The 16,401-nt window shown below is 44.1% G+C and overlaps 1 protein-coding gene across 1 annotated transcript in view; it reads right to left on the bottom strand.

The window, feature by feature from the left end:
- Positions 1-16,401, bottom strand: part of RNF10 (ring finger protein 10) — a 263,755-nt gene that overhangs the window by 79,807 nt on the left and 167,547 nt on the right. The window contains exon 15 of the mRNA XM_069215043.1: positions 10,284-10,344. Coding sequence (XP_069071144.1) covers positions 10,284-10,344 — 61 coding nt within the window. The remainder of the gene's footprint in view (positions 1-10,283; positions 10,345-16,401) is intronic.

Genomic DNA, 16,401 nt, shown 5'->3' with positions numbered 1-16,401 from the left:
GTGGGGGTCACCATGTCAAAAAGGGTCACTTTCCTACAATGATTTGAGCAGCCATGCCCCCACATTCAAGGACTGTATTCTGGGATAACAAATCATACCTTTTATCCTAGACAGAAGGTTGTGTTTGCACAGCACCTCCTGTGGGGCTTGACTGAGGTGAAGTAGCTCTGGATACCACCACTGTCTGGTCCAATTTGGGGTTATTAGAATCATTAAGGTATCCAATGCTTTGAACCTGAGTAATACTGTTGGAATTGAAGGAATGAGGAAAGGCATAGAGAAAACGTTAACCAACTGATCAAAAAGGCTTTTGCCAATGAGTATGGTTCCCATGTTCTAGATGTGAATTTGGGCAATTTGTGTTTTCGCAAGTGGCAAATAAGTATGTTGGGGAATGTGTCTTGGAAAATGGTTAATAAAACGGTATTGTCTAGTTCCCATTCGTGGTTGTTTATAAAGTATCTGCTTAACATATCTGCTTGGAAATTTTGGATGCCTGGTAAATCAACTGCTAGGATCAAAAGGTTCCTTGCCAGTAACCAATGCCATATTGTCTGAGCTTGTATGATTAGGACCCTTGATTTGGTACCCCGTTGCTTTTAGGTAGTGCATGGTCCTAGTATTGTCTGTGCGAATAAGAATCCTGGTGGCCAGTAGAGATGGTGCAAACGCTTTCAACGCTAGTTGGAACACTCATTTCTAGAATGTTTAAATGCTACTGTTTTGCTCTTTTTGTGACCACTGTCCTTGGTTTTATGAGACCTTTTAAATGCCCTCCCGACCCTATCAGGCAAGCATCTGGAACTACAGTTTGTTTTGGAACATCCTGGAAGAAAGGAATTCCTTTCAGTAAATTGTCTCTTGCACCACCACATCAGAGGTTCTGTGATGTAAGTTTGTCTCTCCAACTTTCCTTCCATTGGTCCTGAAGGCACTGCTCCAGGAGTCTCATCCTGAGACATGAATTCGGCACTAGGTAACAGCAAGACACCATGGAGCCTAGTAGGGATGAGATCTGTCGAGCTGTTGGACGTGGCATTTGAAGCAGTGGGTGACATTTCCAAACAAGCATTTGCAATGCAACGGATCTCGCATTTGCTCGAGTTAGAGCTATTAGCATTGTAAACTTCTCACCGGACATTTCTTGCCACAAATTGAAAGAAAAAAAAACTAGCACAATTGCGCTACGTAAAACCCAGCACGAATGCAATAAAATTGAAAAAAAACAGCGCAATCACGTGGTAAATAAAAAGATAAATTAGAGCAGAAACCAGGCTGAAAATATGGAGCCTTGTATGTTTTCAGTAGTTGGCCGGTGCGCTCGAGGAGGGCTAAACCCTGGAAAAGGCATGACGTATGCATACCTTTCACAAATGAAAAAGCCAATGAACTAAGGAAAGTGACAGGCGTGGCATGGTTAAAAGCTGGAAGAGATTACAACAGGGACAGAGCGCTTGTGCGCTCAACCCTAAAAATGGTACTCTCCTCCAAAAGTTACACCTCTTTAATAGTGTCCAGAGTGGCTCATGGGTAATCTATAAATTGGCAAGGTGAAGTAGTTGACTTCTTGTGGTTAATATGTAAATCTACACTTATGTCAAGAGTTTGATAGTCATGTTGAAATCCACTTGTGTTCGACAATAGGTTAATGCCTTAATCAGCCAATCATCTGGATAAGGATAAATGTAGATCTTGTTTTTTACAGAGGTAAGCTGCTACCACTGTCATGCATTTTGAGAATGTCCTGGGTGCAGACTTTATAGACTGAATGGGAGGAATTGGTACTGATAATGGGATTCCCCTTCTACAAATCGTTAGAATTTCCTGTGCTTCTTCGCAATGGGTATGTGGAAATGTGTGAGATCCACAGAACACATCCAGACTTTCTTCAATTGTGGGTGGACTCGAAAGGCAAACATACTGAATTTATCTTTTGACAAATTTGTTTGCGTGCCAGAAGAGTAGAGGCCTGAATTCCATTGGTTTGCCTTTCTTGGGTACCAATCTTGATTAGATACCTTTGCTGAGAAACAAGGAACCAGTTCTATCGCTTGTTTTTCCAGTAAGGTGTGCACCTCCATTGCTAATAGTGACATTTGAAGTTTCAATGCTGGTTTTTTGAGATATTACAGTTGGGGGATGTTTAAACTGGAATGAGTACCCGTTCTGGTTAATTTGCAGGACCCATTTGTCTGTGGTCATCAACCTCGACTAACACTACCTCCTGCCTGAGTGCAATACTGAAGAGGGAGTGTGATGCTCACAGTTCTGAAGCTGGTATGGTCTTAGAGAACTGACAGTACACCTGTTTATGTTCTCTGCCTGTTACTCCTAGATTGGAATAGTTGGTGTTGGTATTGCTGTTGGCGACCTTGAGACTGCAAATGGAAAGACTAATGAGGGGAGAGAACCCCTGGTCTAGACTGTAATCTGCTATCCCTACAATAATATTGGGAACAGTAAAATCTTTCCCTCTCCTCCAAACCCACTGCTTTTAGGATTTCTGCTTCTTTTTTCATGTCTTCCCATTTCAACAATGTGTGGACCAGAGTGAACTTAACTGGTAAAAGGGAGGTTCATAGTTTTTGATTGAGCGTCTGGTTTAAGTGAAGTCAATCTCAGCCAAGATAGTCTACAAGGGCTATTCCATTACAGGACTGATTAAGAGCCAAATCTGCCTCATCTATGGCTGCACAGATGGGTTGGTTTGAAACAGTTTGACCTTGTATGATTTCCATGAAATCCTGTCTGTCTTTTGTTGGATCTGCAAATTCAGCTAAGGATTCCCATTAAGCTTGGTCATACCTAGCCAATAGGGCAGATGCACTGCAGTTCTTACAAGTAACAGCTGCAGAGTTACAAATCTTCCTCCCCACTGCATCCAATATTCTGTGTTTCTTTTCAGGAAGCACTGTAGTCACTGGAGCCAAAGGATGTTTCTTTCTAACTGCTGAAACAATGACTGAATCAGGTGTAGGAAGTTGGCTCTGTATGCACTATTTCAAAGTAAGAAATAGTATGCACAGAGTCCAAGGGTTCCCCTTAGAGGTAAGATAGTGGCAAAAAGAGAATACTAATGCTCTATTTTGTGGTAGTGTGGTCGAGCAGTAGGCTTATCAAAGGAGTAGTGTTAAGCATTTGTTGTACATACACAGGCAATAAATGAGGAACATACACTCATTTTTCTATACAAAAACCTATTGGCCTGGAATTGTCTATTTTCTTAGTTTATTTTAAGAACCACAGGTTCACATTCTACACGTAATACTTTGCATGAAAGGTATTGCAGGTAAGTACTTTAGGAACTTTGAATAATCACAATAGCATATATACTTTTCAAATAAAACACATATAGCTATTTTAAAACTAGACAGTGCAATTTTCACAGTTCCTAGGGGAGGTAAGTAATTGTTAGTTCTTGCAGGTAAGTAAACCACCTACGGGGTTCAAGTTTGGGTCCAAGGTAGCCCACCGTTGGGGGTTCAGAGCAACCCCAAAGTTACCACACCAGCAGCTCAGGGCCGGTCAGGTGCAGAGTTCAAAGTGGTTCCCAAAACACATAGGCTTCAATGGAGAAGGGGGTGCCCCGGTCCAGTCTGCCAGCAGGTAAGTACCCGCGTCTTCGGAGGGCAGACCAGGGGGGTTTTGTAGGGCACCGGGGGGGACACAAGTTAGCACAGAAAGTACACCCTCAGTAGCACAGGGGCAGCCAGGTGCAGTGTGCAAACACGTCGGGTTTCCAATGTAAATCAATGGGAGACCAAGGGGTCTCTTCAGCGATGCAGGCAGGCAAGGGGGGAGGGGGCTCCTCGGGGTAGCCACCACCTGGGCAAGGGAGTGGGCCTCCTGGGGGTCACTCCTGCACTGGAGTTCCGATCCTTCAGGTCCTGGGGGCTGCGGGTGCAGGGTCTTTTCCAGGCGTCGGGATCTGAGAGTCAGGCAGTCGCGGTCAGGGGGAGCCTCGGGATTCCCTCTGCAGGCGTCGCTGTGGGGCTCAGGGGGGACAACTTTGGTTACTCACAGTCTCAGAGTCGCCAGGGAGTCCTCCCTGAAGTGTTTCTCCACAAGTCGAGCCGGGGGCGTCGGGTGCAGAGTTGCAAGTCTCACGCTTCTGGCGGGAAACGCGGTTGTCCTTAAGTTGCTCCTTTGGAAACAAAGTTGCAGTCTTGGGTGAACAGGGCCGCTGTTCTCGGGAGTTTCTTTGTCCTTTTAGAGCAGGGCAGTCCTCTGAGGATTCAGAGGTCGCTGGTCCTGGGGAAAGCGTTGCTGGAGCAGTTTTCTTCCGAAGGGGGGAGACAGGCCGGTAGAGCTGGGGCCAAAGCAGTTGGTGTCTCTGTCTTCTCTGCAGGGTTTTTCAGCTCAGCAGTCCTCTTCTTAGGTTGCAGGAATCTGAGTTCCTAGGTTCAGGGGAGCCCTTAAATACTAAATTTAGGGGCGTGTTTAGGTCTGGGGGGTTAGTAGCCAACGGCTACTAGCCCTGAGAGTGGGTACACCCTCTTTGCGCCTCCAACCCAAGGGGAGGGGGCCACATTCCTATCCCTATTTGGGGAATCCTCCATCTGCAAGATGGAGGATTTCTAAAAGTTAGAGTCACCTCAGCTCAGGACACCTTACGGGCTGTCCTGACTGGCCAGAGACGACTCCTTGTTATTGTCATTATTTCCTCCGGTCTTGCCGCCAAAAGTGGGGCCGTGGCCGGAGGGGGCGGGCAACTCCACTAGCTGGAGTGCCCTGTGGTGCTGGAACAAAGGGGGTAAGCCTTTGAGGCTCACCGCCAGGTGTTACAGCTCCTGCCTGGGGGAGGTGATAGCATCTCCACGCAGTGCAGGCTTGGTTACTAGCCACAGAGTGACAAAGGCACTCTCCCCATGTGGCCAGCAACATGTCTCGAGTGTGGCAGGCTGCTTAAACCAGTCAGCCTACACGGGTAGTCGGTTAAGGTTTCAGGGGGCACCTCTAAGGTGCCCTCTGGGGTGTGTTTCACAATAAAATGTACACTGGCATCAGTGTGCATTTATTGTGCTGAGAAGTTTGATACCAAACTTCCCAGTTTTCAGTGTAGCCATTATGGTGCTGTGGAGTTCGTGTTTGACAGACTCCCAGACCATATACTCTTATGGCTACCATGCACTTACAATGTCTAAGGTTTTGCTTAGACACTGTAGGGGCACAGTGCTCATGCACTGGTGCCCTCACCTATGGTATAGTGCACCCTGCCTTAGGGCTGTAAGGCCTGCTAGAGGGGTGACTTATCTATACTGCATAGGCAGTGTGAGGTTGGCATGGCACCCTGAGGGGAGTGCCATGTCGACTTACTCGTTTTGTCCTCACCAGCACACACAAGCTGGCAAGCAGTGTGTCTGTGCTGAGTGAGGGGTCACCAGGGTGGCATAAGACATGCTGCAGCCCTTAGAGACCTTTCCTGGCATCAGGGCCCTTGGTACCAGGGGTACCAGTTACAAGGGACTTACCTGGATGCCAGGGTGTGCCAATTGTGTAAACAAACGTACAGGTTAGGGAAAGAACACTGGTGCTGGGGCCTGGTTAGCAGGCCTCAGCACACTTTCAAATCAAAACATAGCATCAGCAAAGGCAAAAGGTCAAGGGGTAACCATGCCAAGGAGGCATTTCCTTACATCAGGCTTAAGGTCTTGCCTCATATATAAAGGGTCTCATACTAAGGCCCTGGAATTATTTGTAAAGACGAGTTGTCGATTTAAAGGTGAATGAAAAATTTCTTTTGTAAGCTCTCCAAAACCCAGTACCAAGGGTAAGGCGGTTCTTGATTAGGCTCTTGGTTGCAGTGTCTCCTTTATGTTTGTAACTGTATATGCAGTCTGTTTGCTCCTCTAAAACATCTTGGAAGCTCAAAACGTCATCTACTGGAGACATTCTTAGTTAGGGGGGGCCACAGGAGAAATGTGTAGGTGGAGAAGGAATCAGTGGAATAATTCCTAATTCATGATGGAGGCTGAGAAGGCGTTTATGTCTTTTTTGGAATTGAATGTCTTGGCATGTGGAGACACTCTTGGTGTGGGTCTTGGTTCGGATGTCAATGGACAAGGTATACTTACAGGTGAAAGTTCTTGGAAGCAAATCAAGAGAAGATGTTCTTGAACCAGATCTTGAAGAATTATCACGGATGGTCTAGTCCGCTATCATCAACTGGCTGAAGGGGAGTCCGAAATCGGAAAAAAAATAGACACTTACTGTCTCAACGTCAATCTTCTAGATGTTGAGCACCTCAGCGGCAATCTTGACAGACATCACAGAAACTGATCTTAAACGTCTATTCAAATGATGTGTCAACGTGAAATGTTCTGCAGGAAATGGCTGTGGACTTGCAACAGAGAGTGACAAAGGTATACTTTGAGGTACCCGAGGTGTCCTCTGCAGTACTTGTGTTAATCAACAGCGAACTCGGTGCAGACCCCTGCCTCGACCAGTGTTCTCTAGAGTGATGAGTGACCAGAGTAATTGGTGTTTGTCTTCTTCACTGGACCTTCCTCTATGGGAGTCTTTAGAGAGGTTCTGGTTTCAGGAGGAGCCCCTTCTGTCCTTTTGTTTTTTCATTCTTTCTCCTGCTAGATAAAATGGTGAAAAAGTAGTAGAGCTTCAAAGAGGTCAAATGAAGCAAGTAGAATTAACTGTGTGAAACGTTACAAAATAAACTAGGTAAACTAATCCAGAGTGTACAAAGATACTTTCAGCATGAGCAGGAAAAATAAACAAGCCAATGGGGCAAACCAACAGTACAGTGCATGCTAGGAAGGAAAGTCACTGGCTCCCAAAAGTAACAGTATTTGTTTCTTACACTCAGTGAACACTTGACCTATCAGGCTTCATTTTTTACTTCAGTTTCTTCCTCTGCAAGTGCTTGATGGAAGTGCTTCTAATTCAACTCATGGTTGCTTTGTTGGCATGTGCTGTAATGTGGTCTTTGTACATTGTCCAGACACCTTTTATAATATATAATACAGACATTTTCAGTGAAAAGGCGCACGCCTGTCATTCCTAATTGAAGGAAAATATCTAGTGGGGATTGAGGTATTACCGCCAATAATGATTTTTTTCAAGATCTGAAGTAGTAGTGTTCTGGGATCCCCGCAGATGCATGAGGTTATTCTTTGTTTATGACTTCCGTGAGGATCCTACGATGCAGAAAGGGTTAATTCACACTACGACTGGGGTAATTTGAAGCAAGATGAATCCTATTTTGAAAAAGTTATGGGGAAAGCTTCAGCAAGAACCATTAACATTATGAAATCCCACTCTAGAATTTAAGGTGCAGAAAATATTTCCTGCATATATCAAACCCTGAAACAAATATGGGGTGGCTCAAGGGACCAAGATAACAGCATAACAATCCGTCAACACATTCTGGAAGGGGTACATTTTAGTTACTGCACTTTAGAATACTACTCATAACCGATCTGACACCCCTGCAAACTTAGTGTCCAGGGACATCCCTACGGTACCCTAACTGGAGACACGTCAGCTGAGTTATGAATGTGTTCTGCTCCGTGCTCCTACACTTATGGAGTGATAGTGATCACAATCCCTAAGGCACTGTCACACTGCACAAAACTAAACCTCCCTAAAGTATTTGTTGGGTGCAACAGTAGGAAGAGGACAGGATTTGCAGTGTTATACAACAAACAGTCTGTCTGCTAGAAACTGGGTCAAGCACAAATCCCCGTGAGGCACTGATGAATACTGATATTGTGCATACCACATTGAAAATGCACGCAGAAAACAAAATAGCAAATGGCAATATGCATCATCTATATGAGGTGGGAATTCCTAAATGGATTATTTAGTAATGCAGAGGTGGGCAGAAGATGGGAGTTTGCAAGATGTTAAGGAATACAAAAATGTATACCAATGGATACCTAAGCAAGCACTTGGCAAAATAGGAACGGCAATCTAACTTGAAAAATATGACATCCCCCTCAAAAGGCATTTGAATGAACGAGCTTGACAGAGGTACTAAAATGATTGTCATGTTAATACATATGAAATGACAAGCATTGGCATAGCCAATAGGTCTTGCCTTTGGGACCTTTTAAGTATTTAGCCATGAAGCACCTTCAACCTTTATCAGAAATAAACTGTTTGTGCATTCCTTCATAAACTTGGCATTAGACTTATGGTCAGAACATCCCCTAGAGGGCACCAATTGGAGCAACACCTACAGAGCCAGGGGTGTTGGGGGTCACTTGCACAACTGAGGATGCTTCAAAGCCACAAATACAAAAGACAAAAAAAACTCTGAAATTGTATCTGCACCTTTGCTGTAAAGAAGATAAGCAGGTAAGCGCACTGGGAAAGGCATACAATCCATGACAAAATGTTTCAGGCCATAAGGACCTTGCAGAAAATCGAACAAAAAACCCTAATCAAGTGACAAAAAGTTACTAAACACAGGGTAAGAGACCACATTGAAATAGATAAGCAGGTATAGTCAGACAAGGAATCGTTGACATTATAGATGACAAAACTATGAAGAGCTACTCGGGGGGGGGGGGGGGACCGAAGTGCTTAACAAATCACTATCTTTCTACGTAAAACCTTTAAGATGGTACAAATATGATGACTACCTAGCAACAACCTAAGGCAACCAAAAAGGATCAGCCAGAGATGAACCCTTCACCGGGCTTGTAGGATGCACAAAGAATCTGCCTTTCCTTTAACTTTGCATCCAAAAACTATAAACCGTGTTAAGTAAACTCCAAAAATACCTGTATGTGTAACAATGCCAAGAAAGCATTATTGTATTGGGTGCAAAATCTAAATGCGAAGCGAATATCCTAAAGCAGTAGGGGCAGAGAGGAGCAGCAGGTCAATCACCACTCATAGGGCCCTGAGCAGCAAAGGGCACCAGAGGTCAGATGGTAGAGACTGAGGACCAAGTCCAGCACTCTCAAGGTCTTTCTACAATGGCAACTAAGTACTGCGCCCAGGGGTAGAGCTGGAGGGCTTGGTAGTGTGGTGGTGGTTGGGGGGATGGGGGGGTCCAGGTGGTGACGTACTCATGATGCAGTTAGAGACCGGGAGGCTCTTGTCCCAGAGAGGCTGCACTGTGCAGCTAAGATAGAGCAGTAGGTTGAGTCTCTACAAGTAAGCACAATGTGGACTGCCATGGTCTTCCAAGGTCCTCTGCACAAGCAACAAGCAAAGTCACAAGAGTAATAGTCAGGAAAGCGCCCTCATTCCACCTCTTTTAGGGAAATGGTGTTTCCAGGATGGGTTCCAGGTGTGAAACAAGTACAACCCACTGTGAAAACAAGCCCAGAACAAATCTACTATCAAAGTAAAATTGAAAACAAGCCCAAGTTATCAAAAATGGCATAGAGTAATATTTCATCAAAATAATGCAGCTGCCTGTAAGTTAAAAACAGAACAATCATTGAAAGGTGTTGGAAAAAAACAAAACAAATTGATTCTTAGTAGATGAATCACTGAAAAAGTGCCAGGCTGTACACAACAAGTGTGGCATAGGGTGATGTTCCCGAAGCAGCAGCAGTCTGCTAATTATGTGAATATACTTGTCCATCAAATTAACTTCAATGTGATTTTGCTTTGTAAAGTAAACAATAAAATGTTAATGTACGTACAACGTAGGAGGTAACTCCAACCCCCCCCAAAAAAAAAAAAGACTTACTGAAATCGCCTGGGAGGGAAATAAGCACACAAAGGAGGGACATTTAGAAAAATGCACCAATAAAAAGGGAGCATTTTAAACAAGCACAACAAAGAAAGAATGTCAATAGTGGGTGTGGTTAAAGCACATAGGATGAATACAGCATGTCTTGCAGACAGCGCATGCTCGCTGCCTAGGCTCAACCTAAAAAATGAAATAAGAATTTTAAAAAGCCTTCAGCACAGGGCAAATTCCTGCGTGGTTTACCAATGTTGAGACAAAACTGAAACACATTAAGACCTATGTAGTTGATTCTGTAAACAAATTTCATTAATTTCAGAAAAGCGAATTTAGGATTTAATCTGCCCCACATGGCAGACAAAGATGAAAATCATTGTCTAGGATGGGTGTACAAAAAAAAAAAGTGAACTTGGTCAAGGGGAGGTAACATTTTACCACAATGTCAGCTGCTCAATGACCTTGTGACCTGAAACAACTGCAATACACTTTGAATGCAATCTAAGCTTTATAAAGTAACTATACATTAGTAGTAGTCATTAGTCTTAATGCAGCGCAAAAAAGTAAACTGTATCAACCCTACATCTATGATGTACTACCATATGTGAAATCGCTGCCATACCTTTTCTATTGATGGTTGCCTTTGGCCATACTTCAGACTTTGCCTTTCCAGCTCTCAGCATCTGTAAAGAAAGAATTGATAAAATCTCTTCTTCCATCCAGCACAGTGCGATATAAACCCTTCACCAAGCTACCCCACATTTAATGCGCACAATGTTTCACATGCAACATCAGTAAAAAGAATATGCTGCTGTCCAATCAACTTCCAGTTCTACAAGGTTCATATATCTAATGAAAATAGTGGTCCCATATGTAGAAAATATACATAATTGACCATACATTCGCCATTATTGTAGCCTTATGCTCTGGGCAGGAACGTCTCGCTAGTAAGTACTGCAGCCTGGAATGAGCAGGTGGACCATGGACCACTAAATATATGAAACGCGTCTGTCTTCAAATTTTAGAGGGTACTACTTTTTCGCAAGCAAACCCTCATTTGTCTCATCTATAATCCTGGCCCACTCCTATGGCAATGCAATCCATCTTGGTCAGTTCTGGAAAATTCAATCTAGATTAAAGTGAGACAACTCTTCTATGGCCTCTGTAAATATAACATCTCAAAGGTTTCCCATTAAGTAGCAGATATCAAAATATTGTTTTGTGCACTGGGCCTATTGCATCACTAAAATACTCCTTTCCAAACTTGCGTATTCCTCAAAGAATTTAGAACAGGTTTTATATACCTAAGGTCTCTATGTTACAACCAAGTCTACTGTGGACCCACCTCTGGAAAGAACATTGTTTCCAGAAAATGCTAAACCTGTCTTTACTGTGACCTGTGTGGTAGATTTCATTCTTGCCTGCTTTGGTTTTTAGTACTGACTGTCCTAGCGGCAGGATTCAGCAGGTGACAGTTTGCACTTTATAATACTGTTTTTCTGAGGGATTTTTTGGAGTGGAGGGGGAGGAGGGACATGTATTGTGTCTATCTCGGGGCCAAGCAGCAACACGTGGGAAATTTGTTAGCCTACATTAAAACAAATCCAGCTTATGCTGATCTTCAGACAATCCTTAGTCACTTTACATCACAATGGACAGAAATCTTGCTAGACTGAATAATCTTTTGTATCAAAAGTATGTGTGATCACTAAAGCCAGCCTATTTTAACAATCTTAGTTAAACCATGCACAGTGAAGCTTTTAATTGACCAACACCTCAAAATTGCACCTCTTATTTAGCCAGTTCTCACTTAACTCACGTTACGGGTGGGACAAGCAGAATACATAGTTTGATAGGATAAGACCACATTAGATGAAAGTCCCAAGTTCAGAGGGAGGATGAGCTTAAACTCAGTTGGAAAGTTTTAAATTGCTTGACAGCAATATCAAACTCACTGCAGTCCCGTCAAATGGTATGATTATGCAAAGACCTAGTGTAATGCTAAGCACCCAAACACAGATGATTGGTGGTTGAAGGCAAGTAAATGATGGTATGGGCTTTGCTGATAGCTAATTCATAAAAGATCCGTCTGCTGCAATATACATTAAACAATCCAAAAATGCACATAATGGTTCATGTGTCACCAGTCCAATCTGTTGTACAAGTGCACATGATTGATCAGAAGAACTGTTAACCTTACGGAGGTCCACTTCACCGGGGGATCCCTTAAACCCACCAGGGTGGTGGTCCAGACATGGCAGACAATAGGACTGAACAACAAATTCACACAGACCCCACTCTTGAAGGGGAGTTGGCTTGGCCAGGTTTCACGATTAGTTTTTTTTTTGGTTTTTAACCAAATGAGACAAACTAGGTATGACACTACTAGGACATTAGAGATCAAGCATGAAAACGTTTCAGGAGTTCCTATCCCTATATTACCCCTCCTCTGTCCAATTTCATAAATAAACAGCTGAGACACTCTCCTCTCCTGTTATCAAAGGACAGATCTACCACAATGTAACCCATTTAAAGCCAGGCTCCTCCAGGGCCCGCTGAGAAAAGACCAACATGGCCCACCAGCATTTCAAAATGGACCTTTACCATAGACTAGTGTGCCAAACACAAACAGCCCATTTACAGAGTCACAGGCTGCCCATAGAAACATGACAAAATGAGGACAATGGCTGGACTACTCTGGCATACTAAGCAATCTCTGACCAAGAGGTGAGAGGGGAGGGGATGTCGTGGATTGGATATACTCAAGTAGGTTGGGGCACTAAAGGCAATTAAAGGGATCCACTGTAAAGATGTGATGTCAGTATACTTTCAAACTTTTGACGCTCCTGAAAGTATGGGACCTTTCCAACCTATTTAGTCCATCCATACAAAGCTCCACCTTAATCCAATAATTAAAGCAGCGAGGAATGTTTTCTGACAAGCAGGATGTCAATACTATAATGATTGAAGTAGGTATGTACAGACACGTCTATTCGCAGACACCGCAAAATCTCATCTAAATGCATGTTAGTCGCATCAGTCTAGACGTCTGAACTCTATAAAACAATCCCATGTCGCCCAAAATACATCTAACATCCTATCAACCATGGACTCAAAATTGGCACCGGGAAACAATGCCAATCTGAGCTCTTCGTGGTCTGAAAAATGAAGTACTAAATATATACAATATTTTTTATAAGCCTGGGTCATTGCTAGGAGACAGTAAGTAGTAAAGACTTGGATGTAAACCCGCCTACCCTTCGTCCCCCAAAGGGTAAAAAAAAGTCATGCAGGATGTTTAAAGGCTCAATAGTTTGCCAATTGAGAAACCACTGACATTAGAAAAAAATTACCCCTGGAGTTCAGGAATGGCTCATTTATAGAATCACATGTTTAAATCATACCCCCTTGTTAAACTGGCAATCCTACTGCAACTTTAAAGTGGCATTATACAACTTAAGGGCAACATTGTCACTTTATTAGACAAGTTATTTGACCCAAACTTCAGGTTATGTTTTCATGGCACTGGGTGAGCACCCCCGTGCATTTAGGAGTTGTTGGGGACGCAAACCAAGTGTTCAAAGGCCTGGATACCAAATGGGTGTAAACTTGATGCAAGACCTGATCCCTTTGCTTGAACAGCAGGTGACTGCTGAAGAAAGATCTGTGAACGCAAAGTGTACCACTATTGCTCAAGCCATATATGGGGTCTCATACAGTGTGCTCAGCTCTGAATCTTGCTGATCCCTGTGTAATATGTGCTGTTCATGTCTGCTGGTGAAAACCCAGCATTTTAAACTTTTCTGATGAATCAGTAGATGTCTGGCCTTTGCACCGGAGAAGTTGCCAAGTTGGTGCAAAGCCCAGCTGTCATTTGCCACTGTAAGATGTGTTTAGGGAATTCCTACTCATTGCATGTTGCTGGCAGAGGTTCTGTCAACAATGAGAAGAACATTAATTGCTCAGTTCCACTGGCGATAGGCCTTTTAAGACAGGTTTTTACTGAAGAACAGACTGAGGTTTCCATAAGCACAGTAGTCATGAGAGCCGTAGTCTTAGAAAATTGAGGTTACATTTTCACTTATATACAATCTGCTGGAACATAACCCTTGCAAAAGCACTCATCCGACCATGGAAATCTGTTGTGCTGATTGACTAGCATATGACTCCTGAATTGAAAGACCTTCGAGTTTGTTTAGATTGCATTTAAGTTGTGAATTGGCAAGCACTACAGTGTTCAATGAGATGATACGACAACCTATAGCCGCTGTCAGCTTAGTTCTTCCTGACTTGGTTGTGCGCTTAAACATAATAGTATTAGGTTACAGGTACGGGATCACATTAATGGGATATTTATAAAGGAAAAGTGTTCAGGTTTGACGGAAGGAGAAATCCTTGGCAATAGCCAAGTGTCTACCTGTTATTGTGGTTCACTGGGTTTCAGGAACTGTAAAAAAAGTTATGATTAATGTAAACTTGTGATCAGACAACCTGAGTGGTTAAAGGCAAGGTATGGTGGAGCCTTGCCGATTTTTTATTTTGACACCAAGCTTGAGGTACAGAAAACCAACAAGTCTACATCAGAGTTTGGATACCTCATGGGTCAGGCACATTGCAAAGAAGGAAAGGTATTTGCAATGTCTGATTCCGGATGCAGCTGGAATCTACGTATTCCAGATGTCAAAGTTGTAATGAACATTACCCTCTTAAAGTTGGATGACATGAAGAATCACCATTTTGAAGGGCTGTTTATTAGCAATAAAATGCTGAGCTGCAAAGGATGAACCCTCATCCTACTGCCTTTCTGATCATGAAGAACCAGGCATGGAAGCCTTGAGTCATAGGGAGGTTAGAAAAGACTCATTCCTTCAGCATCATAGTGAGGATCTCTTAAGGTACACATTTTCTTTCCTTCAAACTCAGGAGAAGCAGCTGAAGCAAGTTCTTAGATCAACGTTGGGTAGCATCTGACAGAGCTTGGTCTGTGGTCCTATGGGAGACTGTGCCACACCAGACTATCAGGTGTTCACCCTCCTCCCACATGTGACCCCGGAATGGAATCTAACAGGTCAACAAGGCTATTAAAATAGTATAAAGGGTAATTGTAGGAAGTTGGCTCTGTATGTGCTATTTCAAAGTAAGGAATAGCATGCACAGAGTCCAAGGGTTCCCCTTAGAGGTAAAATAGTGGTAAAAATAGATAATACTAATGCTCTATTTTGTGGTAGTGTGGTCGAGCAGTAGGCTTATCCAAGGAGTAGTGTTAAGCATTTGTTGCACTTACACATAGACAATAAATGAGGTACACACACTCAGAGACAAATCCAGCCAATAGGTTTTGTATAGAAAAATATCTTTTCTTAGTTTATTTTAAGAACCACAGGTTCAAATTTAACATGTAATATCTTGTTTGAAAGGTATTGCAGGTAAGTACATTAGGAACTTTGAATCATTTCAATTGCATGTATACTTTTCAAGTTATTCACAAATAGCTACTTTAAAAGTGGACACTTAGTGCAATTTTCACAGTTCCTGGGGGAGGTAAGTTTTTGTTAGTTTTACCATGTAAGTAAGACACTTACAGGGTTCAGTTCTTGGTCCAAGGTAGCCCACCGTTGGGGGTTCAGAGCAACCCCAAAGTCACCACACCAGCAGCTCAGGGCCGGTCAGATGCAGAGTTCAAAGTGGTGCCCAAAACGCATAGGCTGCAATGGAGAGAAGGGGGTGCCCCGGTTCCAGTCTGCCAGCAGGTAAGTACCCGCGTCTTTGGAGGGCAGACCAGGGGGGTTTTGTAGGGCACCGGGGGGGACACAAGCCCACACAGAAATTTCACCCTCAGCGGCGCGGGGGCGGCCGGGTGCAGTGTTAGAACAAGCGTCGGGTTCGCAATGGAAGTCAATGAGAGATCAAGGGATCTCTTCAGCGCTGCAGGCAGGCAAGGGGGGGCTTCCTCGGGGAAACCTCCACTTGGGCAAGGGAGAGGGACTCCTAGGGGTCACTTCTGCAGTCAAAGTCCGGTCCTTCAGGTCCTGGGGGCTGCGGGTGCAGGGTCTTTTCCAGGCGTCGGGACTTAGGTTTCAGAGAGTGGCGGTCAGGGGAAGCCTCGGGATTCCCTCTGCAGGCGGCGCTGTGGGGGCTCAGGGGGGACAGGTTTTGGTACTCACAGTCGTAGAGTAGTCCGGTGGTCCTCCCTGAGGTGTTGGTTCTCCACCAGCCGAGTCGGGGTCGCCGGGTGCAGTGTTGCAAGTCTCACGCTTCTTGCGGGGAGATTGCAGGGGTCTTTAAAGCTGCTCCTTTGGATAAAGTTGCAGTCTTTTTGGAGCAGGTCCGCTGTCCTCGGGAGTTTCTTGTCGTCGTCGAAGCAGGGCAGTCCTCAGAGGATTCAGAAGTCGCTGGTCCCTTTGGAAGGCGTCGCTGGAGCAGAGTTCTTTGGAAGGCAGGAGACAGGCCGGTGAGTTTCTGGAGCCAAGGCAGTTGTTGTCTTCTGGTCTTCCTCTGCAGGGGTTTTCAGCTAGGCAGTCCTTCTTGTTGTTGCAGGAATCTAATTTCTAGGTTCAGGGAGAGCCCTTAAATACTAAATTTAAGGGCGTGTTTAGGTCTGGGGGGTTAGTAGCCAATGGCTACTAGCCCTGAGGGTGGGTACACCCTCTTTGTGCCTCCTCCCAAGGGGAGGGGGTCACATCCCTAATCCTATTGGGGGAATCCTCCATCTGCAAGATGGAGGATTTCTAAAAGTTAGA

This window comes from Pleurodeles waltl, chromosome 11 (assembly GCF_031143425.1).
Source record: "Pleurodeles waltl isolate 20211129_DDA chromosome 11, aPleWal1.hap1.20221129, whole genome shotgun sequence".
Classification (NCBI taxonomy): domain Eukaryota; kingdom Metazoa; phylum Chordata; class Amphibia; order Caudata; family Salamandridae; genus Pleurodeles; species Pleurodeles waltl.
This window is presented reverse-complemented; position numbering and strand designations above follow the sequence as displayed.